At 38.4% G+C, this 25,578-nt stretch overlaps 1 protein-coding gene across 2 annotated transcripts in view; it reads left to right on the top strand.

Annotated features, from left to right (window-relative positions):
* ELMOD1 (ELMO domain containing 1) overlaps nt 1-25,578 on the top strand; it is an 88,892-nt gene that overhangs the window by 26,095 nt on the left and 37,219 nt on the right. For both annotated transcript variants that reach the window (XM_053670377.1, XM_053670378.1), the window contains exon 2: nt 15,657-15,758. In XM_053670377.1, coding sequence (XP_053526352.1) covers nt 15,742-15,758 — 17 coding nt within the window. In that variant the 5' untranslated portion in view covers nt 15,657-15,741. The remainder of the gene's footprint in view (nt 1-15,656; nt 15,759-25,578) is intronic.

Raw genomic sequence — 25,578 nt, 5'->3', positions numbered from 1 at the left:
TTCCCCTTCTTTCCCTCGTTTTTCAATTAATTAGACAGATAAAAACCAGGCAAGTAACTTACATTTACTCCAGTTTATATCAACAGGCTCTGTGTAAAATACTTGAGCATTCTATCAGGGCTACTGTCTTGTTAGAGCAATGGGCAGGCAAGAAGCAAACTCAGATTTTCTCTGAATTTAAGCCCTGCTCAGCCACTTGAGAAATGCTGCTTTGGCTACAAAGAAGCTCTAACAAAGAGTAGATGAACTCAGCACCACTCCAGGAAAAACAACTCAGAAGATATTTCTTATCAGCAGTGAGTGGCTCAGAGTATCATTCATTGCACACCAACTACGATTGGTTGCATGTTCCTGTCTTTTACTATCTAGTTAGCAGTAAATAGGACATTAACAAGTGTGCCTGATTTTACTTGTTTATCCTCACCTGAGGACATTTTTTCATTGCTTTTAAAGAGAAAGGAAGGGAACGAGAGAGGAAAGGGGAGAGAGAGAAACAAACAATACGAGAAAGAAACTTCAGCTGCCTTCTCGTCCTGACGAGGCAAGGAATCCACAGCCCTTGAGTTGCTGGACAACACTCCAGACAACTGAGTCACACCAGCCAGGGCACAAGAGTGCTACTTTTAAAGCAAAGCTATATTTTAAAACAAAGTAAGCAGTAATTCTTTTTGTTTTTATATCAAAAATATTTAGAGAAGTTATTTAATGCACAGTGAGCAATGAGTTGAATAGTATTTGCACAGGCTTCTGTCTAACACCCAAAGCCATTTTGTGTGTTCTATTTGGGGGACAATTAGAACTAATTGTTGTCTTTGTTTCCTGTTTGGGGGACAGTAAATTGGAACTAATTGTTATTTTCTTTCCCTTCACTTCTCCCGTCCAATCAGTAAGTCCAAGTGATTCTACTTTCCGAATACTTTCTACCTCTGTTCACTTCTCTTCATCACCACTATCATTGTCCCACTTTAAGTCATAACTTGCTAAAATCTAACAGTTCTCTAAGTGACTCACTTAACAAAATGACCTTTTACTTTAGAGAAGCATATAATTGGAATGGCAAAATAGTAAATTAATGATCAGTATGAGTCACTGGATGTGTATTACATACTGTAATTCTTTGAGCAACCCTACAAGGTGGTTATAATTATTTCCCATTTAACAGGAAGAAAATGAAACCCTAAAGAAGTTAAGCAGGCTGTCTAAAGCCACTTGGCTTGTACTAGATCCCACATGTGAACTTCTGTCTCCAAAGCCTGTGCTCTTAACCACCATGCACGCTTTCTGCCATATTTGACCAATTTTCTTAAATTGTAAGGCTCCCCTGTGGTATATGTTGCATTATCCAGCATAATGCCATGCACCTGAGCAGTCAAGAAAATATTGTTTTAAATGTATAGACCCAGGAATTTCTATGTAGAAGGCAAGAAGCTGAAGTATTATGTTACTTCCTTTATTCCCCATCATTATGAAGTTTTATTTTTAGGTAAATCAAGTTTTCTTTTTAAATAAATTTAAATCATTTAAAGAGTTGGTGAAGTCTTCCTGAAATGCATTTCATTCTTTTGCCTTAGTAGTATGACAATTCTAATTTAATATTATCCTAATGAGAAGAAACTAGTGTTTTGAACAAGTGTGTATATGCTACTTCATTAGTATTTCCTTCTGGGCTCTGTTTTTTTTTTCTACTTTTTTTGTATTGTTTATTTTATTACAGTCGTCCTAATCATTTTTCCTTCTTGCCTCCCTCACCCAAGCCCACCCGTCTCTCCTGCAGTCAGTCCCCTCTCCACTGTCTGTGTCCATGAGTCATTCATATATGTTCCTTGATTAATCCCTTGACCTTCCTACTACCTTTCCACCGTCCCCTCCTAAGCTGTGAGTCTGTTCCATGTTTCCATGTCTTTGGTTCTATTTTTCTCATTATTTTTTTCATTAGATTCCAGTCATAAATGAGTTCATGTGGTATTTGCCTTTCACCAACTGGCTTATTTCACTTAGCATAATGTACTCCAGTTCCATCCATGCTGTCTTGAAAAGTAGGACATCCTTTTTCTTTCTGCTGCATAGTATTCCATTGTGTAAATGTACCACAGTTCTTTAATCCACTCATCTACTGATGGCTACTTGGGCTGTTTCCAAAATTTGACTGTTGTAAATAGTGCTGCCATGAACATAGTGGTGCATAAGTCCTTTCGAATTGGTGTTTTGGGATTCTTATATTCCCAGCAGTGGAATTGCTAGGTCATAAGACAGATTCATTTTTAATTTTTTGAGGAAATTCCATACTGTTTTCTATAGTGGCTGCACCAGCCTGCATTCCTACCAACAGTGCACTTGGGTTCCCTTTTCTCCAAAACCTCACCAGTACTTGTTTGTTGATTCGTTATTGATGGCCATTCTGACAGGAATAAAGTGTTTGACAGGTATTGCATTGTGGTTTTACTTCCCCCCAGAATTAATTTATTAATTAATTATCATTTTTAAACATATTTATTGATTATGCTATTACAGTTGTCCCATTCCCCACGCCCTTTATTCCCCTCCACCCTCCACACCCTTTCTACCTGCTTCTTCCCCTGCCCCTGTGTAGTTCATGTCCATAGGTTGTACATATAAGTTCTTTGGCTTCTACATTTCTTATACCATTCTTAACCTCCCCCTGTCTATTTTGTACCTACTAGTTATGCTACTTATACCCTGTACCTTTTCCCCCTTTCTCCTCATCCCACTCCTCTGGTAATAACCCTCCATGTGATCTCCATTTCTGTGATTCTGTTCCTGTCTAGTTGTTTGCTTAGTTTGTGTTTGTTATTTTTTTTTAATTTTAGGTTCAGTTGTTGATAGTTGTGAATTTGTTGTCATTTTACTATTCATGGTTTTTATCTCTTCCTTTTTCTTAGATAACTCCCTTTAACATTTCATATAATAAGGGCTTGGTGATGATGAACTCCTTTAACTTGACCTTATCTGGGAAGCACTTTATCTGCCCTTCCATTCTAAATGAAAGCTTTGCTGGTAGAGTTATCTTGGATGTAATCTTGCTTTTCATGATTTTGAATACTTCTTTCCAGCCCTTTCTTGCCTGCAAGGTTTCTTTGGAGAAATCAGCTGATAGTCTCCTGAGAACTCCTCTGTAGGTAACTGTCTCCTTTTCTCTTGCTACCTTTAAAGTTCTCTTCTTATCTTTACTCTTGAGTAATGTAGTAATGTTGTGCCTTGGTGTGTGCTTCCTTGTGTCCAACTTTTATGGGACTCTCTGAGCTTCCTGGGCTCCTGGAAGTCTATTTTTCTTTGCTAGATTAGGAAAGTTCTCCTCATTATTTTTTAAAATAAGTGTTCCATTTCTTGCTCTTCCTGTTCTCCTTCTAGCAGCCCTATGATTTGAATGTTGGAAAGTTTAAAGTTGTCCCAGAAGTTCCTAAGCTTCTCCTCATTTTTTTTTTGAATTCTTGTTTCTTCATTCTGTCCTAGTGGACTGTTTATTTCTTCCTTCTGGTCCAAACTGTTGATTTGAGTCCCAGTTTCCTTCCCATCATTTTTGGCTCCCTGTACGTTTTCCTTTATTTCACTTAGCATAGCCTTCACTTTTTCCTCTGTTTTGTGATCATACTCAACCAATTCTGTGAGCATCCTGATCACCAGTGTTTTGAACTGTGCATATGATAGGTTGTCTATCTCTTCGTCATTCAGTTGTATTTTTTCTGGAGCTTTGATCTGTTCTTTCATTTGAGCCTTTTTTTTTTCTGTCTTCACAGCCTGTCACTAGTAAGAGGCAGAGCCTTTGGTATGTGTCAGGGCAGGGCAACCCTCACACTGCATTGTGGTGCTGTGTGTGGGGAAGGGGTCCAAGGGGGAGCAGTGCCGCTTGCTCTGTTCTCTGTCGGCTTTCAGTCACTTCTGCCACTCCCCACATCCAAATTGGGCCCTTCTGGTGCAGATTCCTGGTGGATGGGCTGGTGTACATTCTGGGACCCTGTAGGTCTCTCCGATGAACTCTCCTATGAGGCTGGGAGTTTCTCCAACTGCTGCCTCAACCCTCTAACAGGTTTTCTCAGTCGTAGGTTTTGGGACCTTATTTCCCCGCGCTGCAACCCTGGGTTGTGCAGTCTATCTCACTCCCCAGTTGTTTCTCCCAGTTTACCTGCATGCAAATGTGGGACCACCCACTCCACCAGTTGCTGCCTTTCCAGGAGTCCTCTCCACCTGGCTGCCCACCTCTGCCCCTTCTACAGGTCTGGATGAATATTTCTTCTTTAACTCCTTGGTTGTTGGATTTTCATACAGTTTGATTTTCTGTCGGTTCTGGTTTTTTTTTAATTTGTTGGTCATCTTCTTTTGGTTGTATGAGGAGGTACAGTGTGTCTACCTATGCCTCCATTTTGGCCAGAAGCTACATTGTGATTTTAATTTGCTTCTCTCTGATGTCTACTGACACTAAGCATCTTTTCATATGCTAGGGGCCATCTCTGTGTCCTCCCTGGCACTGAAGTGTCTGTTCAGGTCCTTTGTCCATTTTTTGGGTTTGCAGAATGTCGCCCAATCTACTAAGCCACACCAGTCAGGGCTCCTTTGTCCATTTTTTAATTGGGTGGTTTTTCTCCTGGTGTTGAGTCATATATGTTCTTTATGTATTTTGGAGATTAAACTCTTGTCCTATGTATCATTGGCAAATATGTTCTCTCATACAGTCAGTTCCCTTTTCATTTTGATGATAGTTTCTTTAGCTGTGCAGAAACTTTTAAATTTGATGTAATCCCATTTGTTTGTTTTTTCTTTATTTCCCAGGGCTGTGGTTTTAATTACCATCTATCTTTATGAAAATGAAGCCCAAATCTTTGTCTCCAATGGGAATTTCTCTTCTGACCTTTAGATCCATATACTACCACTTGACCCTGTAAACTAGAAATACTCCCAAAGACCCCCAGATACACTCATACCTAAATCTGCTCCTTCAGAATTCTGCACTTTACTGGAGTAGTCTATTATCTCACTCATCCGTTGCAGCCATAAAATGGGCATAACGTTTGGCTCCTCCTTTACCTTCACCGATGTATTCCCCAATCAATCAACAGAAGTCTTATTGATTTTACTTTTTAGATATCTCTCAAATCCATCACACTTCTGTCTCTGTAAATTGCCTTATCCAGCATTATGTTTGCCAAAACTATTGTAACCATGTTCTAAGTGATGTCTCTTCCAATAATTTTACCACAACGCAATTTATTCTCCATACTACAATCAGAGTACATTTTTTAAATCCTTACCCAAAGATATGTTTATTGATTTTAGAGAGAGATGAAGGGAGAGGAAAGGAGGGAGGGGAAAGAGAAACATTGGTCCCTTGCCTCCCACATGTGCTCCGACTGGGGGTGGATCACGAGCAGGCCAGGCATGTGCCCTGACTGGGAATCAAATCCAAAACGTTTGGTGAATGGGATGACACTCCAACCAACTGATCTACTCAGCCAAGGCAGAGTGTATTTTTAAAACTAGAAATTGGATCATTTCACATCTCAGTTTGAAATTTTTCAGTAGTTTCTCATTGCTCAAACTTCTTTAATATTGTCTGCAGAGTTTTTTATAATCTAACCATTTCTTGCTTTTCCATATTGTGCCATCCCCGTTTTTACCTGTCCCTTTTACCAACCACAAGGTCACTAGGTCATGTTGAACATTTTTCATGCTACACATTCTGTGTTCTCTTGCTTCTAGTACTTTGCATATGCTAGGGAACCCCCTGACCCCCACATCTAAGATATGCATCTCGTCCTCACTATGACAGCACCAATTTCCGCTTGTAATACTGTTTAAGCACCTATTTGTTTCTCTGTATCATCTTCTCTACAATCCTTCCTCAAAACTTTTGGGTCTGCAGAGTGGAACCAATGCCTCTCTTATTCACCCTGTATCCCTAATGCCTAACTTTGTGTCTAGAGTATAGTAGGCACTAACATGTTAGAGTAAAATTTAAATTTTTAAGTAGTATTAGATTAACAGGAAAGTTACAAAGTGCAGAGAGTTTTTTATTGACTTGCAGTTCTTTATGTTAATATGATACATTTGTCACAACTAATGGACCAATATTAATACCTAATTAACTAAAATCCATGCTTTGGAAACTCAGACTTCCTAGTTTTCACCTAATGTTCTTTTTCTGTTCCAGGATCCCATCCAGGTTACCACATTCCATTTAGTAGACATACCTCCTTAGGCGCCTCTTGGCTGTGATAGTTTCTGAGACTGTTCTTGTTTTTTATGATCTTGGAGAATTTTGAAGTGTACTAGTTAGGCATTTCATGGAATATCCTGCTGTTAGAAGTCTGTCTGATGTTTTGATCATAATTAGACTAGTGTAATGGGTTGGGAAGAGGAAGACCATGGAGGTGAAGTGCCATTTTCATCACAGCACATGAAGAATACATTCTGTCAACATGACATCCCTGTGATATTATATTTGATCACCTACTTGATACATTTGTCAGGTTTCTCTGCCACAAAGTTACTCATTTCCCTCCCTCCTTCTATTCTGCACTCAGAAAGTCACTTTGTCCACAGTTCATTTAAGGGATTACAAATTATGTTCCACTTCTTTGAGGGCAGAGTATCTACATAAATTATTTGGAAGTTTTCTGTACAGGAGATTCATACCCAATATATTATTCTCCATTTATTTAATTATTCAGACATTTATTTATATCAGTATGGAATCATAGATACTTATTTTATACTTTGAGTTATAGCCCAATACTGCTGTATTGGGAACCCAAATCATTCCAGCTTTGGCTGTTAGGATTTCTTTCATTTGGCTGCTGAGTCTATTGGACACTGCTTGTCTTTTGAGCACTTCCTTATTTCTGGTACAAGAAAATACTTCAGGATCACCTTATATATTCTCTGCCCTGTCCCTATAATCAGCCATTTCTCCAAGGAGCTCTGATTCTTTATATTTCAAAGTATTTTAGAAACTATAATCTGGGCTTTGGGTAGACACTAACAGTTTCTAGTTAAAATTTGGATTTATCTTTAAAAGCCACAAAAGTACATAGAATAATGTATATTCGTACTAATGAAAATGAACAAATGTTGTTTTTCCCTTTATTTTGCTTAACATATATATTTTTAAATTTATTTTATTAATTTATTTTAATTGTTGTTCAAGTACAGCTTTCTGTCTTTTCTTCCCATCCCTGCCCACCCCCCCCAGTGCTCTCCACCTCCCTCCCGTATCCACCCCCCTTAGTTGTTGTCCATGTGTCCTTATACTTGTTCCTGTAAACCCTTCCCCCTGAAATTCCCTCCCCTCTTCCCTCTGGTCACGGTCCGCCTGTTCTCTATTTCAGTGTCTTTGGTTATATTTTGCTTGCTTGTTTGTTTTGTTGTTTAGGTTCCTGTTAAAGGTGAGATCATATGGTATTTGCCTTTCACTACCTGGCTTTATTTCACTCAGCATGATGCTTTCCAGTTCCATCCACGCTATTGCAAAGGGTAGGAGGGCCTTCTTTCTTTCTGCTGCATAGAATTCCATTGTGTAAATGTACCATAGTTTTTGGATCCATTCATTTACTGATGGGCACCTAGGTTGCTTCCAGCACTTGGCTATTGTAAATTGTGCTGCTATGAACATTGGGGTGCATAGGTTCTTTTGGATTGGTGTTTCAGGGTTCTTAGGATATAATCCTAGCAGTGGAATTGCTGGGTCAAAAGGCAGTTCCATTTTTAGTTTTCTGAGAAAACTCCATATTGTTATCCATAGTGGTTGTATCAGTCTGCAATCCCACCAACAGTGAACTAGGGCCCCCTTTTATCCACACCCTCTCCAACACATGTTGTTTGTTGCTTTGTTTGTTTATGATGGCCATTCTGACCAGTGTAAAGTGGTATCTCATTGTGGTTTTAATTGCATCTCTTATAGCTAGCAATATTGAGCATCTTTTCATGTGTCTCTGGATCCTCTGTATGTCCTCCTTAGAGAAGCATCTGTTCAAGTCCTTTGCTCACTTTTTAATTAGGTTGGTTGTCTTCTTAGAGTGGAGTCGTGTTAAGTTCTTTGTATATTTTGGAGATTAAACCCCTTGTCTGAGGTATCATGGGCAAATATGTTTTCCCATACAGTTGGTTCTCTTTTCATTTTAATACTGTTTTCTTCAGCCTTGCAGAAGTTTTTTATTTTGATGAGATCCCATTTGTTTGTTCTTTCCTTTATGTTTCTTGCTCTAAGGGACATATCAGTAAAAATGTTGTTGCGTAAAATATCTGTGATTTTCCTGCCAGTGTTTTCCTCTAAGACTTCAATGGTGTCACAACTTATATTTAAGTCTTTTATCCACCTTGAACTTATTTTGGTGTATGGTGTAAGTTGGTGCTCAAGTTTCATTTTTTTGCACATAGCTGTCCAGTTCTCCTAACACCATTTGTTGAAGAGGCTATTTTTACTCCATATTATGTTGCTGCCCCCTTTGTTGAATATTAATTGATCATATAGACTTGGGTTTATTTCTGGGCTCTCTGTTCTGTTCCATTGGTCTACGTGCCTGTTTTTATGCCAGTACCAGGCTGTTTTGATTACAGCGGCCTTGTAATACAGTTTGGTATCAGGTATTGTGATCCCTCCTACTTTGTTCTTCTTTCTCAAAATTGCAGCCACTATTTGGGGTCATTATGGCTCCATATAAGTTTTTGAAGTGTTCCATGACTGTGAAATATGCCATTGGTACTTTAATGGATATTGCATTGAATCTGTAAATTGCTTTGGGTACTATGAACATGTTGATAATGTTAATTCTTCTAATCCATGAACACAGTATATGTTTCCATTTGTTTGTCTTCCTTGATTTCTTTCTTCAGTGATGTGTAGTTTTCTGCATACAGGTCTTTTACCTCCTTGGTTAGGTTTATTCCTAGGTACTTTATTTTTCTTTTTGCTATATCGAATGGGATTTTTTTCTTGATTTCTGCTTCTGCTGATTCACTGTTGGTATACAAAAATGCCTTTGATTTCTGGATATTGACTCTGTATCACACTGTTTTGCCAAATTCATTCATTAGGTCGAGCAGTTTTGGGGTGGAATCTATATGATTTTCTATGTACACGATCATATCATCTGCAAACAGTGACAGTTTTGCTTCCTCCTTTCCCATTTGGATGCCTTTTATTTCCTTTTCTTGTCTGATTACTGTGGCCAAAACTTCCAATACTATATTGAATAGAAGTGGTGGAAGTGGACATCCTTGTCTTGTTCCTGATCTTAGTGGAAGAGCTTTTAGTTTTTGCCCATTGGGTATGATGTTGGCTGTAGGTCTCTCAAATATGGCCTTTATTATGTTGAGGAATGCTCCCTGTATTCCCACTTTGCTGAGTGTTTTTATAATAAATGGGTGCTGTACCTTATCAAATGCTTTTTCCACATCTATTGATATGATCATGATTTTTGTCTTTGCTTTTGTTTATGTGATGAATTACATTTACTGATTTGCGAATGTTGAACCATCCTTGCATCCCTGGGATGAATCCCACTTGGTTACGGTGTATAATCTTTTTAATGTATTGTTGGATGCTGTTTGCCAATATTTTGTTGAGGATTTTAGCGTCTATGTTCATCAGCAATATTGGCCTGAAGTTTTCTTTCTTTGTTGTGTCTTCATCTGGTTTTGGGATTAGGATCATGGTGGCTTCATAAAAATAATTTCAGAGTCTTCCATCATTGGATTTTTTGGAATAGTCTGTGAAGAATAGGGGTTAGCTCTTCCATAAATGCTTTGTAGAATTCTCCCATGAAACCATCTGGTCTAAGGGAAGTTAAGGGGAAAAAGGGGGAGGGATTTGGAGGAACAAATAGGAAGGACACAGGGACGAGAACTAAGGGGGAGGGAGGAAATGGGAGGGAGGTGGGGAGCAAGGGGCAGGGGAGGCTGGGATGGGAAAAATAGACAAAAAACTGTACTTGAAAAATAACTAAATAAAATTAAAAAATTAAAAAAAAAAATAAAATAAAATAAAATAATAGAGAAAAAAAAAAAAAAAAGAAACCATCTGGTCCAGGGCTTTTGTGTGACTGGAGTTTTTTGATTACTGCCTCAATTTCATCAGGTGTTATTGGTCTGTTCAGGCTTTCTGCTTCTTCTTTATTGAGTTTTGGTAGATTATATTTTTCTAGCAATTTGTCCATTTCACCTGGGTCTTCAAATTTCTTGACAAACAGTTCTTCATAGTAATTTCTTATAATCCTTTGTATTTCTGTGGTGTCACTTGTAATCTCCCCTCTTTTCTTTCTGATTGGGTTTATTTGGGTCCTTCCTCTCTCCTTTTTTCTTGATGAGCCTGCTTGAAGGCTTGTTGATTTTGTTTATCTTTTTAAAAAACCAGCTCCTAGATTCATTGATCCTTAGAATTGTGCTTTTAATCTCTGTGTCATTTAATTCTGCTCAGATCTTGGTTATTTCCTTCCTTCTGCTTGCTCTGGGCTGTCTTTGTTGTTGTTTCTCGAGTTCTTGTAGGTGTAGGATTAGGTTGTTTGTTTGAAATGTTTCTATCTTTTTTAGGTAGGCCTGTATTGCTATGAACTTCCCTCTCAGGACTGCCTTTGCTGTGTCCCGTAAGTTTTGGGTTGTTACAAGTTCATTTTCATTTATTTCCAGAAACTTTTGATTTCTTCCATAATTTCATTCTTGAACCATTCATTGTTTAATAGTATGCTATTCAATCTCCATGATTTTGAATGTTTTGGGTTTTTTCTCTTGGGATTGGTTTCCAATTTCAGTCCCTGTGGTCAGAGAAAATGCTTGGCATGATTTCATTTTTCTTGAATTTGTTGAGGCTTGTTTTGTGTCCTATCATGTGGTCTGTCTTTCAAAATGTTTCATGTGCATTTGAAAAAATGTGTGTTTAGCTTCTTTGGGGTGAAGGGCTCTGTATATATCAGTTAAGTTCATTTCATCTCGGGCATTGTTCAATGCCACAATATCTTTGTTGATATTTTGCTTGAAAGATCTGTCCATTCCTGACAGTGTGGTGTTAAAATCCCCTACTATAATTGTGTTGCTGTCAATATCTTTCTTGAAGTCCTTTAAGATTTTCTTTATATATTTGGGTGCTCCTATGTTGGGTGAATATATATATATATATATATATATATATATATATATATATACAATGTTTAGTCTTGTTGGTGGATTCTTCCCTTGAGTATTATGAAGTGACTTTCTGGGTCTCTCTTTATGGCCCTTTTTTTGAAGTCTATTTTGTCTGATATGAGTATTGCTACCCCGATTTTTTTTTTCCTGGCCGTTTGCTTGGAAAATTTGTTTCCAGCCCTTTACTTTCAGTCTGTGAAGGTGGACCTCTTGTAGGCAGCATATGTGTGGGTCATGCTTTCTTATCCATTCAGCTATTCTGTGTCTTTTGATTGGAGCATTTAATTCATTTACATTTAAGGTTATTATTGATAGGTACTTACTCATTGCCATTTTTGTACCCGTGTTGCTCTCTGTCTCTCTCTTTTCCTTCCTCTCCTTAGAGCAGTCCCTTTAGCATCTCCTGCAGAGTGGTTTGGTGGGGGTGTATTCTGTTAGACTTCTTTTGTCTTGGAAGCTCTTTATTTGGCCTTCTATCTTGATTGAGAGTTTTGCTGGGTAAAGTAGCCTTGTTTTCAGGCCTCTGGTTCTCATTACTTGGAATATTTCTTGGTCATTCTCTTCTTGCTTGGAGTGTTTCCATTGAGAAGTCAGCAGCTAACTTTATTGGGTCTCCCTTGTATGTTACTTCCTTTTTCTCCCTTGCTGCCTTTAAGATTCTCTCTTTGTCTTGGAATTTTGCCATTTTGATGATGATGTGTCTTGAAGTGGGCCTCTTTGGGTTCCTCTTGATTGGGACTCTCTGTGTTTCCTGGATTTGTGTGACTTTTTCTCTCATCAAATTAGGGAAGTTTTCTTTTCCATCATTACTTTTTCAAATAGGTTTTCTATCCCTTGCTCTTCTTCTTCTTCTTCTGGTATCCCTATCATACAGATACCATTACATTTTATATTGTCTTGAATTTCTCTTAATCCCTCTTCATTTTTTCTGACCTTCTTTTCCTTTTCTTGCTCTTTCTGGGTGTTTTTTTTTTACTTTGTCCTCCAACTCACTGATCTGATCTTCTGCTTCATCGATCCTGCTTTTCATTCCTTCCACTGTGTTCTTCAGTTCAGAAATTGTATTCTTCATTTCCTCTGGGCCCTTGTTGATAGTTTCTATTTCCTTTCTTATGTTGATATAGTTTGCAGTGAGTTCATTGTAGTTTTTGTGTAGTTTCTGGTGGCTCATTGTGAGCTAACTGAACTTCCTGATAACCAGGGCTTTGATTTCAATATCTGATAGCTGACTTGCCTCTATTTCATCTAACATTCTTTCTGAGGTTTCCTCCTTTCCTTTCATTTGGAGATTGTTTCTTTGTCTTCTCATTGTGAGACTCTCTTTGCTAGCTTCAGCTTCTTAAATTAATCTGCTCTGGCTCCCTGGGTTTCTGGTGTGAACTTCTGTGGTAGAATACCTGTGAGGTTCAGTGGTGTAGTCTCCTTGATCTCCTGAGCTCACTGGTCTTGGGCTGTCCTTTAAGTTGACTCTGTGTTTGTCTTTGGGTTTTGATTGTTTTGGGGTCTTTCTTTGTTGGTCCTTCCCTCCAGCTGATTAACTGAGGATCACTCTGGCTACTACCTCTTGTGATTTGTTGTGCTGGTAAGGGCAGGTTGTGTTGAAGCTAGTTCTTACATTTGTACAAGGTTTTGAGGCTTCTCTTTTGCCCATGTTCAGTTGTTTTTACTGGGTAGTTTCTCCACTATTTAGTTGTATTTCCAGGTAGTTACTGGATTGAGGTTTGAGTGGCTTCCACTCCCTCCTTCACCTTCTTCTGTTGTTATCTGTTGGTGGTTCCTTTGTTGTTGGGTTTCCTCTTCCAGTGGGGATCCTGGTGTTCACCACTTCCACCTGCTCTTTTTTGTGATCAGTTGGAGGGGAAGGTAAAATGGTTTATGACAGCAGGAGAGTATTGTATGATATTTACAGTAGCAGCCAGTAGAGAAGAGATAGGAGATCCTTTGGCTATGTATAGTGTTAACCATGATATTCAACCCAACTAGTCACTTTTTAGAAAGGTTGGAAAGAAGGTAAGACTCTTGTTGGAGAGGGAAGGCTTGTGAGTTGGATCTAGAAAGCAGTGAGGTTGTGGGAGGTCAGATTCTGAGGTAAGGTGAGAGTAAAGAATAGTAAATAGGTGTAGTCTGTGAGAGAATAGAGTTAACCAGTACAGTAATAGAGTTCAGGAGACTGTGAAGTGAGCTAAGATCTGGGAGGGGTGTTGTGAAGTATTTACAATTGTATAGAACAGCTATTATTTACAATAATGTTAGAGCAACAATTATATGACAGAATCTTGTGATCTGAATACCAAGAATAGGGGGTATAGGACCTTGAGTAGTGTGCCAATGGAACACAAGTGAAGTGAAGGACAGGAAATCAGCAATACACTGTGCAAGAGAGAACAGGGGAAACCTGTCAAATGATACAATGTAACCAGCCAAGCAAAGAAGACTATACAGAAAGAAGAGGAATACAGAAATACCATTAAAATAAGAGATGGAAGAATAATGGAAAAAATAATAATACAAATATGCAGCAACTTGTGCCTTCTCTGCAACAGCAAAGTGAAGTTTGTCTCTCTGTCTCTACTGTTGGGATGCCCCCTCTTTGGGTCCAACTCCGGTCCTTTCGCAGTTCCAAGTTTTTATTCTCACTTGTGAGCATTTTAAAAAAAGGAAGAAGAAAAAGGCAGAAGAAGGGTAGAAGAAGAGATAAAATTGGAAAGGAATAAAACAAGAAAGAAGGAAAGAGAGCAAAAAGGTATTTAAAGATAAAACAATCATAAAAATTTTTTAAATAAAAGATTACATTAAAACAAACAAAAAATAAATAAAACACATCTCTTATTGGCTTTAAACTGGCCAAACCGGTTCTTCTGGTCTTGCCGGCTACAGCAAACTGAGGGGCAGTTCATGTGGCATTTCTCACTTCTAGATGTGTACTCAGCCACTCTTGCAAGCCCTCTTCCAAGAGCTAGTCTGGCACCTCTCCCCAGGGCCTTAGGTGGGGGATCCAGGTCTTCTTCAGAGCGTTCTTTCTCCAGAGTCATCGCCTTGGCCTGGTGTGCAAGTGTGTGCTTGGCCAGGCTGCCTCAGTCCTGCGGGTTTGGGCACGAACCCTTCCCAGTGCTATGGGGGAATGCAGGGCCTTCCACCCAACCTCGGGATCACTGTCCGGCTGAGAGGGGAGTAAGCCACGCGGCTATTGCAGGAGAATCCCCCGAACAGTTTTTCTTTTTGAGAAATTTCTCCTACTCCAAGCCTGCCGCTCCATACAGCCCAGTTCTCCAGCCAGACCAGTGACTGTCGGGGTCAGTGAGAATCACCGTGTGACCCTCAACTCTCCCAAGATGGCGACCACAGACTCCACGGGTGATCATGACCCCTGTGTGTTTGCCTCTTTGTCCTTATTCCCCTCTCTGCAACTTCAAGCAACAAGGTCTCTCCCAGTGCTGCTCTAACCCTGCTTGGTCCGGCAGGGAGGGAGCAGTTGACCCAGCTGTCTCCCAAGGACTCTGTGGCAGGCCCACTGCTCCCAAGGAGTCTGTAGTAGACCCAGCGCCAGCGCTGGGCGCCAGGCCTAAATTTATCAGGTTGAAGGCCAGCTTTCCCTTTCCCAAGCCTTAAATTGATGTGTACCCTTTTTCTTAAGGCATGCATGGGATGTTTACAAAAACAAGTATGTTTTGGGGTTGCCTGGGTTTTGGGTTGAGTGGCCAGCATTTTCTGGGCTGTTCTAGTTGATAGTTTTGTCTCTGCCATTTGTCCACACACCCAGTCCCTTGCGTTGCCATTGCAGCTGATGTTCCCATTTATCACTTCTCTCCTGTGGTGAATCGTCTCTGCTGTTGTCTCCAGCCTCTCTCTGCTCTAGTCCGTTTCATCCCAGCTCTGAGGGCAGTTTCTGGTGTCCTCCTCATCTAAAGGGAGAAGACAAATAACCTGTTATTTCTTTGTAATAACTTTCTACAAACAAAATTTAAACTGAAGAGTGCTAAACAAATACAAAACCTCACCGTTCTATTCACAATGCAGAAAATGGTGGGAGGGATGAAGCATATCATTCATTTGCTTAGAGTAGTTGGCCCTTTAATAGCATATTTTAGCTTGAAGACATTAGCAGCTACTTGTAGGTATTTTGGGTTCTATTTCTGAAAATTTGGGGATGACAGATTTAAGACCATTGGGTATCTGGAAATTAGGATCATTAATTTTATGGTTCTTTATTTTTATTTTATTTTTTTAATAAATACTCTTCTTCCAAATCTGATAATACCCCAAATAGAGAAAAAACTTACTATCAAAGAGCTTGCTCATGAAACATAATTTCTCCAGCAAGTTACTTAAAATGAAAGGCTAATTGTTAATTATGAAGTGAAAAGCTTTAGCTCTAATCTCCATTCACAGAATAGAGTTTGCTTCATGGGTAGTTTGGTTGTTAATACTGTATATGCAACGTTGTCCACTTACTAAGGTAAACAGAAATTTGGGAGTTGGGATTTCTGAGCCCCCTAATAGTAAATATATCTAATTTCTTCCCGCAGCTTGCACTTATTTTGACAAAAGCAAACTTGAAAGTAATTACTTGAGGACCATTTGGATAATATCTGGATAATCAAAACAGGCACAATGAAGCACTTCCTGAGGTAAGTGTTTTCTAGTTCCCTAGAGGAACCCTCTAAAATGGAGAAGTTATTCTTTGCAAATTACAGTAATATTTCTGTTCACTATTTGTGATGCACTAACCAAGTCTCACATTGTATTTTGGCTAAGAATAGTCAATTTGGTCCGGAGGTTCCACTGCTAACTCCATGTGCACGTTGGTACTGAAGGAGAATGCTTACAAGTGACAGATCACAGGTGATTACAAAAGCATGTGGGCACAAAAGTGCAGGGCAGGGAGTGCTTCAGATGACCTTGATGTTGTGTGTCTCTAAAGAGTGGCGTGCTGCTGGCCTCAAAGTCGAGGTGTGAGGATTAGTAGTCAAAGAATCAATATCACTTGTGTAGAATCATTTTCCTGAAATACGTCACTTTAAATATCCCTTAATTTAGATTTTGGTTGGCTGGCCAATTCACACAAGTATGTTCGAATGTTCCTTTTTGGTAACAGTAGACATTCCAAACTTCTGCTCTTCCTGCCTCAGTGATGTCCCTGAAACCTGCATTAATTGTTGACTCCCTGAAGACTGCTGCGTTGAGTACTGTGTATGTCGGTACATGTTGGGGCGATCTTGTTTTGTTTTGAAAGCCATTTGGTTGGACTTATAATTTTAATTATTTCAAGAGTATTGACCACTATTCACAATATATTAATGAAATTATCAAAGAAATTTTAGATTATACTAAAATATGACAAAAATAAAGTTAGTCTTGCTCAGAAAATTAGAGGGAAAAAACACACTTTGCAGAACATTGAGTTTCTTTCCTTCAAGACAGAGGCCTGCCATTCTTATGCATTCTTATGCATTTTTGTCCCTTGCACTGGCTTCTTTTCTCAGCAAATAATTAGCGAGCCTACTTCTTTTAGGTGATGCTTTAATTCTTTCAGTGGCTGCAATTTAAGATTTTCTTTTCCCCACCGGTTTTGTTTGTACCATTGTTTCTGGAGCAACTAGATCAATTTGTGTGGGATTCACTGTGTTTTGGTGCAGCTACTGGTATTTACTGGATCTTGCAATTGTAAAAACCTCCCTGGAGGTTGCTATTAGACTGTTTATAGGTATTACCATTTACAAGCATAATCTTTAGCCTGTTTATCTCAGCTGAATAAAGGAGAGCATTTGAAAAAATCACTAGATTTGCCAGCAAAGTAATTGATCTGATAGGGTTTTGGTTGCCATGGTAACAACCCCATCTGTTTATACATTCATGAAAAATTGGTATGTATGAATCCCTCCTGCATATAAAGGTGGTGCATTTTAGTCACAGAATAATGTTAACTGAAAATTTTAGTGTTAGATGAAGCTTAGACATCAGGAGCTCCTTTTGTGAAGGGGGAGATAATGGTGGTCAGGTTTGTGCCAAGATGTGTGCTACTGGATTTCTTCAGTGTCTTACTGGCTTTAGAAAAATTTGAACAGCCTCAAAAACTAGCCATTTTAAGAGGAATAGGAGCATTTGTTTCTGTTATTTTTTTTGTTAAATTGAATAGGTGTAACACTGTGTTTGGTGCAGATGATGGCATTTTAAAATTAAGTTGTATTCGATGTATTTGATGACTGGTATGGTAAAAATCTCCCACTGTCATTTTACGTAGACTAGCCTCAGGGATAATGGAAACAGCACATCTGTCAGTTGTGTGTTTTGATGCAAATTTTTCTCTTTTAACTTGGCACATATATTTTATAAATATTACTTGACATTGCTTCTGTGAAACCGAGGCTACAGTAAGAGATTATACATCAAGAAATAAACTTGAGGGTTTTCATTGAGCATTGTTTTCGATAATAAAAGGAAATGCAGTCATGCCCCTCAGATGATTATTACTTCTGGCTTGAGTTTTTGTTTTTAATTAAAAACAAAATTAATTAAATTATATTAACTAAATTATAATGTGCGTGTATTCATTATATTATATGGAATTTGGAAGGTTAAGAGGGCAAGGAGTAATAATCCTGCATTACAAGTTGTATCAGATCATTTAAATTGCCTTTTATTCCCTGTAGTCCATCCCTACAGATGTTGGATAATTTGGCAGTCTTTTTATTTGAATCATAGAGAAGGTTATGCAAACATAGCCTGCATAAATCAGATGTTCATTCCTGAACTCAGCAAATATATTATGTAGAATAAGGAATTGACTTTCACTGAGAAAAATTCAGCATTATTTAAAAGCCCGCAGAGTGATTAACCTGTCAGCTTCGGAACTGCTCCAGAGTGAAACGCTCCATGTAGAGCCACAGAAGAAATGAGGTTATTCATAAAGAATCCAGGTTGTGGGAAAGAATGGATGTTAATCCAGATTTACAGTACATGGTCCCCACACTCTGCTCTCTCCAGCTTATTGTTACCATCAGCTATATTAATGGTATAGCTACTCAGAGTATAAAGTAGTGAGAAAATATTTGATGTTTGTTTTTTAAAAAGTACATGAGATATAGGGAATAAATGCTATAGATTAGTACCTCTGGCAGAAGGATGTATTTTGAATTGACAGTAGATATAGGATATTAGATAAGTACACCATAATCATCCAATATGACTTTAGCCAGGGTCTGCATTAAAAGAAAATCAGGGTTTAAATAGGGAAGAAAGTGTGTCTGTGTATTATCAGAAAAAGAAAGGGCTCTTTTTAAGCCCCAAATAGAACTGAGGCTTAGGGTTTAGTTTATATAATATATTTTATTAATTTTAACTCAGTTGATGTAGATAATAAAAAGTCCTAAGACTTGTACTGAAGATCTTTTCCCTTGATAGGATTTACTTATTGAGGTTATATTTTTAAAGCCATCAGACATTATTAATTTTGGAAAGTTCTAATACAGGGAATCTTGTAAGTCACCCATGTAAATAATTGTTTCCAGCAATTCTGGCCTCAGTATCTCAGTTTCTTGGCCGTGGACTTCACTGCCTATTTTTCTTCCTGAAGCAGGAGAGAAGAAAGGGAAGCTTCTGCCAACCTCCAACCTCCAAGGGAGATACTGAGCAATACAGCCAAGCTCTGGCTGTGAAGCAACTGAAAGGAAAAAAAGTATTTTACTATTATAATTAGGTAAATAAAGGCTTCCAATGAGCAAAAATATCTGTAAATTGGGTTTTATAAGTCATTCACCCTGGCTTAACATCTCAGTCCACTGACTCATTCAGTAAGCATTTACTGCTAACAGTTGTAGTACTGTGACACATTTTTAAGTATTATTTTCTATTAATAACAATTGTAAGAAACTAGGAATTAATATCCCATCTTACAGCGTAGGGCACAAAAGCTTAGCAAAGTTCAGTTACTCACCCAAGGGCACACTAATATTTGAATGCAGGCCTGTCTGACTTTCAAAGCTGTTTCTCATTTTTTCTGCATTGTTACTTCTTCAGTGTGTGTTTACTGTGAGCTGTAGTGGGCAATGCGAAAGTGAACATGAGGTAGTCTCTGCACCAAAGCAGCACACCTCCTGGTAAGGAGATGAGGCACACATGTGCAAAACTAATATATGAAAAGGAATGTGGTTAGTAACCGTCTACAGACATTTTGTGACGGGAATATCACCTCGCTTCACTGAGGTGATACTGAGGGAAAAGGAGGACTAGGATGTTCATATTGTTAAATAAGAATAGAAGGTGTGGGAGGTGGAGAAGACACTGTCAACAAAGCCTGAGGAAGTGAGACCACCTGCCGCAAGCAGCAAGTGGCGCAGGTTTGTGGATTGTGGACCCTGTTAGGGTGAATAGAAGACACGATGCAAAAATCAAGTAGGGGCAGTTCTTGGACACCTTTGTAAGCACAGGAAATCTAAGGTGGGCCTTTAAGAGGTGGGAGAGTCAGATGAAAAATCATTTTCCCTTCCAACATATATCTAGCCTTCGCACAGAGCTAGAAATCTAGTCCCTTCCCCTCACCTTACAAATGGGAAGGCAGAGAGAGGCCCAGAGAAGCAAAGTAGCTTGTCCACAGTCGTACAGCTCACAGTGGCAAATTGACCCTAGACTAAAAGTCAGACTTCCAGACACTTCCCTTTTCAGTTAGACAGTATTTCCAATCAGCAGCCACCAAATTCCATTACTTTTGAGGAGCGAAAGGTTCAGGGTCATATAGTTGTTCCAGAATTTTATTAGCATTACTCGAGGCATTAACTGAGCTTGTGAGATGTAGAAGCTAAACCCTGAAATGGTCCCAGGATCCAAATACCACTCTCACTCCAGACTGGTGCATTTATTCATAACTTTTTCTTTTTTAGGATATACACACAGATCATGTATATGTAGGTATGTACACACTAACATGTATGTGTATGTGAATACACACTATATACACACAACTACACATATATCTACACATACACATATTTTCACTTATTTTGTTCCCCGCATTTAAACAAAAACTTTGCACACTCTTGTTGAAATAGGTTAACCTGAATAGGCAATATTCTGTAGGTGACCCCACCACAGGCTGCCCATGCCATCAAGCTGCCATCAGACACTGGTTTATTTAGAGCTTGATCACCAGCACCCAGCTTTGCTGCGCCTTGGTTTTCCTGCGGCTTTTCAGGGACAGCCCCCGAACACTTCACTGATCATCCAGTCCCTCCCACAGAGCAAGAGATAAGTGAAAGCCCTGGACACTCAATAAGTGTTGGTTTGAATTTCGCTCCTTTAACTACTGTGTTTTTCACTTTCATTCTGAAGTGAGTAAGGCATACTGATTTTCCTCTTGTTCTTGCCTCCTTGTCAGGATAATCAAGGATTGGCTGTACTGTCCAATCTCAAAAGAAGGTGCTCTCTCCTCTGCCTCTCTAGCATTCTAAACAATTTCTTTTATAGAATTATCCCAGTATTTGTACTTTTGGGGTTTTTTGTCATTTTTCTAGCTAGACTATAAATTCCTTTAGAGATGGCATGTGGTTGTGATAAAATTAAGTTCTTGACTCATGTTTGCTTTTTCCCTCACCATAATCCCCACACTCTTTCCTCCTATACTACGGCCAGTCTTTTCATTTTATATTTGGTCAGTTTAGTGAAGGAATTAGTAAAGTATTTTACAGTGATCACTTTTAATTTTTTTCCACAGTGCATGGGAGGGAAGTATAAGGGGACTAAATGGTAATGGAAAAATGTAATAAAGATTAAAATCTATCTACTTCAACTACTCTAGGTCTTTAACTCAACAGAAATTAATTTATTCATAATACTAAGAATATCCTCTAATCTAGTCCTGATGATATATGTGTGTGTATACTCATATATATTTTAACTACATTATATAGGATATCTGTAATACTAAATAAAAGGCCCATTCCTTATTCCCCTGTAGAGGCTTTGCGGCTCACTATGAATGATTACTTTATTTTATTTACAGATTTATTTAATTTTGGTTTTTTAAAGTATTTTTATTTACAATAAAAGTTTATATTTCAGATTACATTTAAATACTTTTTAAATGCCTAAATATAATGTTTGCTACTTCCTTTATAAAGAAGTCAATAAAAATATTATCAAATTTGGTCGTGTGCGGACTCAAGGTGTTTCCACCTACGCCCAAGAAGAAACACACCAAGGCACATCATAATTACATTAGCCAAGATTAAAATGAAGGAGAGAATACTAGAAGCAGCAAAAGCTAAGGGGACAGTCACCTACAAAGGAGTCCCCATCAGACTGTCAGCTGATTTCTCAAAAGAGACCTTACAGGCAAGAAGGGGCTGGAAAGAGATATTCCAAGTCATGAAAACCAAAGACCTACAACCAAGATTGCTCTATCCAGCAAAGTTTTCGTTTAGAATGGAAGGGCAGATAAAGTGCTTCTCAGATAAGACCAAATTCAAGGAGTTCATCATCACCAAGCCCTTATTATATGAAATGTTAAAGGGACTTACCTAAGAAAAAGAAGATAAAAAAAGATGAACAGTGAAAGGACAGCAAACTCACAGTTATCAACAACCACACCTAAAACAAAAGCAAACTAAAAGGACAGCTAGATCAGGAGTGGAAACATAGAAATGAAGATCTCAAGGAGGGTTAGCAACAGGGGAGTGGGAGGAGGAGAAGGGGGGAGAAGGTACAGAAAATAAGTAGCATAGACAGTAGATAGAAAATAGATAGGGGGAGGGTAAGAATAGTAGGGGAAATACAGAATCTAAAGAACCTGAGACATGTGTTCATGAACTAAAGGGGGGGAGTGGTGGGGGAGGGGTGTGCAGGGTGGAGGGGAATGGAGGGGGGGAATAGAACAAATGTAATGGCATAATCAATAAAAAATGTTTAAAAATATTATCAAAATATTAAAAATCTGATTTTTAAAAATAAAACATAAAATGTATGTATTTAATCATCAAATTTTAATTGAATTGTGATATAATTAATAAATTAAGATAAACCTGTGCCTCCTTTTCTTCAAAAGAAAAAAGATAAGCCATTAATTGGATTTTTACAGTCAGCTAGTACTCTCTAATTCTTCAGGAAAAATTTTCCTAGAACGTAAAAACAGTGCCCTTTGCTAAAGCAGTAGAACTTGGAATCATATCCCTGATAGATTTACACCCAGAACTTTTCAAAGCCAGTGTCATCTCTTTGAATAAAGAATGATGGAAAAGACTGCAGGGCCCCCACATGCCTGGGCACAATGGAGAAAATATACTCATCTTTCCAGAGATCCACAAACAGTTTCTTTGTGTGATTTCACAATTCTAGTTCATGTATCAAGCGATCTGCAGCTTCTCATTGCATTAGGAAGTTCATTATAGAGAGGGTCCCATTTATTAGGCCAACTGGCAAGTAAATTCCACTTGAAGGCTAGTGCCTCTAATAAGAAGCTTCAGTGGAGCAACTGAAATTTTTTAAGGTAACATATCGATGTATTTGACCACAAAACAAAATTGGGCTCTCATCAAAAGCAACTGAAATTTTTTTTAAAGTTGTTTTAGAAAGTGAATGAGATGCTAGAAATGTTGAGCAATTTTCTATTGTTCTTCACGGCCATTTGGATGAAAAGTATTTTGCTTAGGAAACCGTGGTTTGAACAAAGAACTGTGATTATTTTGTACATTTCCTTCCTTGCCAATAGTACATTTCTTATTTATTACAGGATTTCTTCAAGCAAGAATTAACATTCACTAGCAAATTCATTGGAACTGTTCAAAATAAACCACTTTTCTCTTTATTATTCCAGAAGAAGATGTCCGAGTCACAAACTTAAGATGACGGAGTAGTGTTGTGTTGCAGGTATCCACACCCCTTCACCCCGCAGGCAGGAGGCCACATGGTTCCAGGTGCATCTCCCATTTCAGAGGCTCCGTCCCTGCTGAATGGATTCTTCTAACAAAGCATAAGACAGGCACTCGTTTTTATTTGGTAGCAGAGATATGATCCATTTGGAATAATTTACATTGGGTGACTATTCTGGTTCAAGCTAGAGAATGAATGGAAAATAATAAAAGTGATCATACTGTCTTTAAGAAGCCTACTGCTGTGAACTCAGCCATAAACTTCACTCTTCAGCATACTAGTAAATGGCAGTAAGAGAGAATATTGGAAATAGAAAATGTGTAAATAGCTCTTATGGTTATGGAAGAATCTCCCAATGCTGGAGCAAGTCATTCAATTTATTGTCATTTTCCTTACTAGACTCTTCAGGTCCTCCTGCAGTAATTCCTTTTGGAACACTATAAAAAAAAAGCTGATTAAGCAAACAAACAAATACAAAAAACTTCTACCTATTCAAGGAGTTATTAAAAATAAGAAATGGTGATCAGTATTTTCTCCTCATAGTATTGAAAATTTGATTGTTATTCTAGCAAATGTAGCACATCTTTTCAGTAGTGAGTTGAGAATCTGCCAGTAGGACTAAGAAAATTAAGTCTAGTGTTATGAAGAAACAAAGCAAAATATTCCCCTAAATAAAACTAAGCTTATTAGTTTGATGATTCAGGACAGGAGTTAAAAACACAGCTACAAACCCCCTGAACTTAGGATTCAAATGATACAGAGGGTGAGGCTGTAATTCTTATTTTAGCGTAGGAATAGAACGATGGGATTAAAGAAAGCAAATGGGATCTGCCTCATAGGTACATTTCAGATGCCTCCACTCAAGGCACGCCAAAATAAGATGAATGAAATTAAAAGGAGGAAAGGCACTATAAATCCAGAAGTCCTTACACTGAGATGAGAAACAGATCCTCCTTTCCTCCCTCCATTTCTCCCTTCCTTCTTCCTTCCCTCCCTCCTTCCTTCCTTCTTTCTTTCCTTCCTTTTCTTTTTTCTACACCAACCACTGATTAGCTTAGGAGCATATAAAGATTCATTTCTTAATTTCTTCCATTTCAGGGTAGACATGCCAAACCAGTTTAACATTCTCATAAAATATTTCATTATGTTTACTGCTCTCCTCTGGACCTTCAGCAGTTTTTCCATAAGCTTTATAATGTAGGATCTTAACCAGATGCAAAAACATAAGAAGTGAGCTCCTGCCAGCACTTGATGGTGAAGAACAGCCATTCTGAGGCACTCATACAGAGGTTTTGCTGCTCTGGTCCTTTCATGAGAAAGATATCTAGGTCCTGTTTCTGACATCAAAATAAGCCTTTTAAAGAAAAAGAGTAGCACTGGTGTTTTCATCTCTGATCAAGCTTTAGGTTTATGATCTAAATGCAAGATAAATCATATCTGTCAAAACATTGTTCAATCTCATGATCTGGCTTGAAAAAATATAGTTCCTAGCATAGCAGGAAAATATAGTGCCTGGCATAGGAGGCTGGCCTTTAAATGAAATATTTGTGGGTATGTTGGCCCATTAGAAAAACAAGGGAAAAATATATCCTTGATAATAAATAGCATTATCAGGACAACCGGCCCAGAAATTACAAAAGGGTAAGGACGCGGTGTATAAATGTCACTTCAAATTGAAATGGAGTTTCTCTTTCATGATTTGTGACGTTGTTTATGTGACTGTGCAAGAGGGATGTGATGCACCTCATAGAGTGGGGAGTCCTGAGAAATGATGCAGCATCTCTAACCCCTCCCTGTAGCTTTCCACCGGGTTTCCCTGTCTTTGACAGTTTGAACATCCTCAGGGGAGTTGAAAAAAAATGATAAAAACAAATAAACTATGATGTCTTTTCTATCTTTTTATATAAGGCTATCTTGATGCAAAACAGTTCCCCAGGCATTTTTTTCTCTCATATACAAGGCCAGTGTGAGAAATTACAGATGGGCTCCAAGTTATTCCATCTGGATTACTTCCTGCCACCTAGGATGAGACTTTGAGGTCTCAAGCCACATCTTTGTGTACATGTGATGGAGAAGCTGTATGAGGAAAGCTTTCTGTGGTTTAAGCTATAATAGGATCTGGTTGTTTATACCCTTAGTAGAGTAAGTACAAGGATTTACCTTAAATGTTAATCAGAACCATCTTCTCTTGGAATACTTAGTACCACAAGAACTTGATTATCATGGAGTCCTGACAGACAGACTTAAGAGAGGCTTCATTTGAGGAACTAGCCCACATGCCAGGCAGGCTTCACTGGAAATAGCACACAACACCATATGGGTGGACATCATGGAAAGCTTTTTATCCTTGACTTAATAATAGGAACAGTGCCAAGCAGTAATTAATATCATTGCTATTGAGCTGGTGACCAGTTCAGAGATAGTGCTCAGTTGTTTTCTCTGGCGTAGCTATCGAATAGTTAGAAAAATGGAAAACATTTTCCAAGAAACTAGTTTAAGTTTAATAAAATTTCTCACTCAACTAATTAAAATGTTCCACTAATATTTTTTAAATTACATTTTTTGAGCCTGATAACCAAATTCTAATCA

The sequence above is a fragment of the Artibeus jamaicensis genome, unplaced genomic scaffold, assembly GCF_021234435.1.
Source record: "Artibeus jamaicensis isolate MK-2021 breed Jamaican fruit bat unplaced genomic scaffold, CSHL_Jam_final contig_585, whole genome shotgun sequence".
NCBI classification, from domain to species: Eukaryota; Metazoa; Chordata; class Mammalia; order Chiroptera; family Phyllostomidae; genus Artibeus; species Artibeus jamaicensis.
The sequence above is the reverse complement of the archived record's forward strand: the minus strand, read 5'-3'. Positions and strand labels throughout refer to the sequence as shown.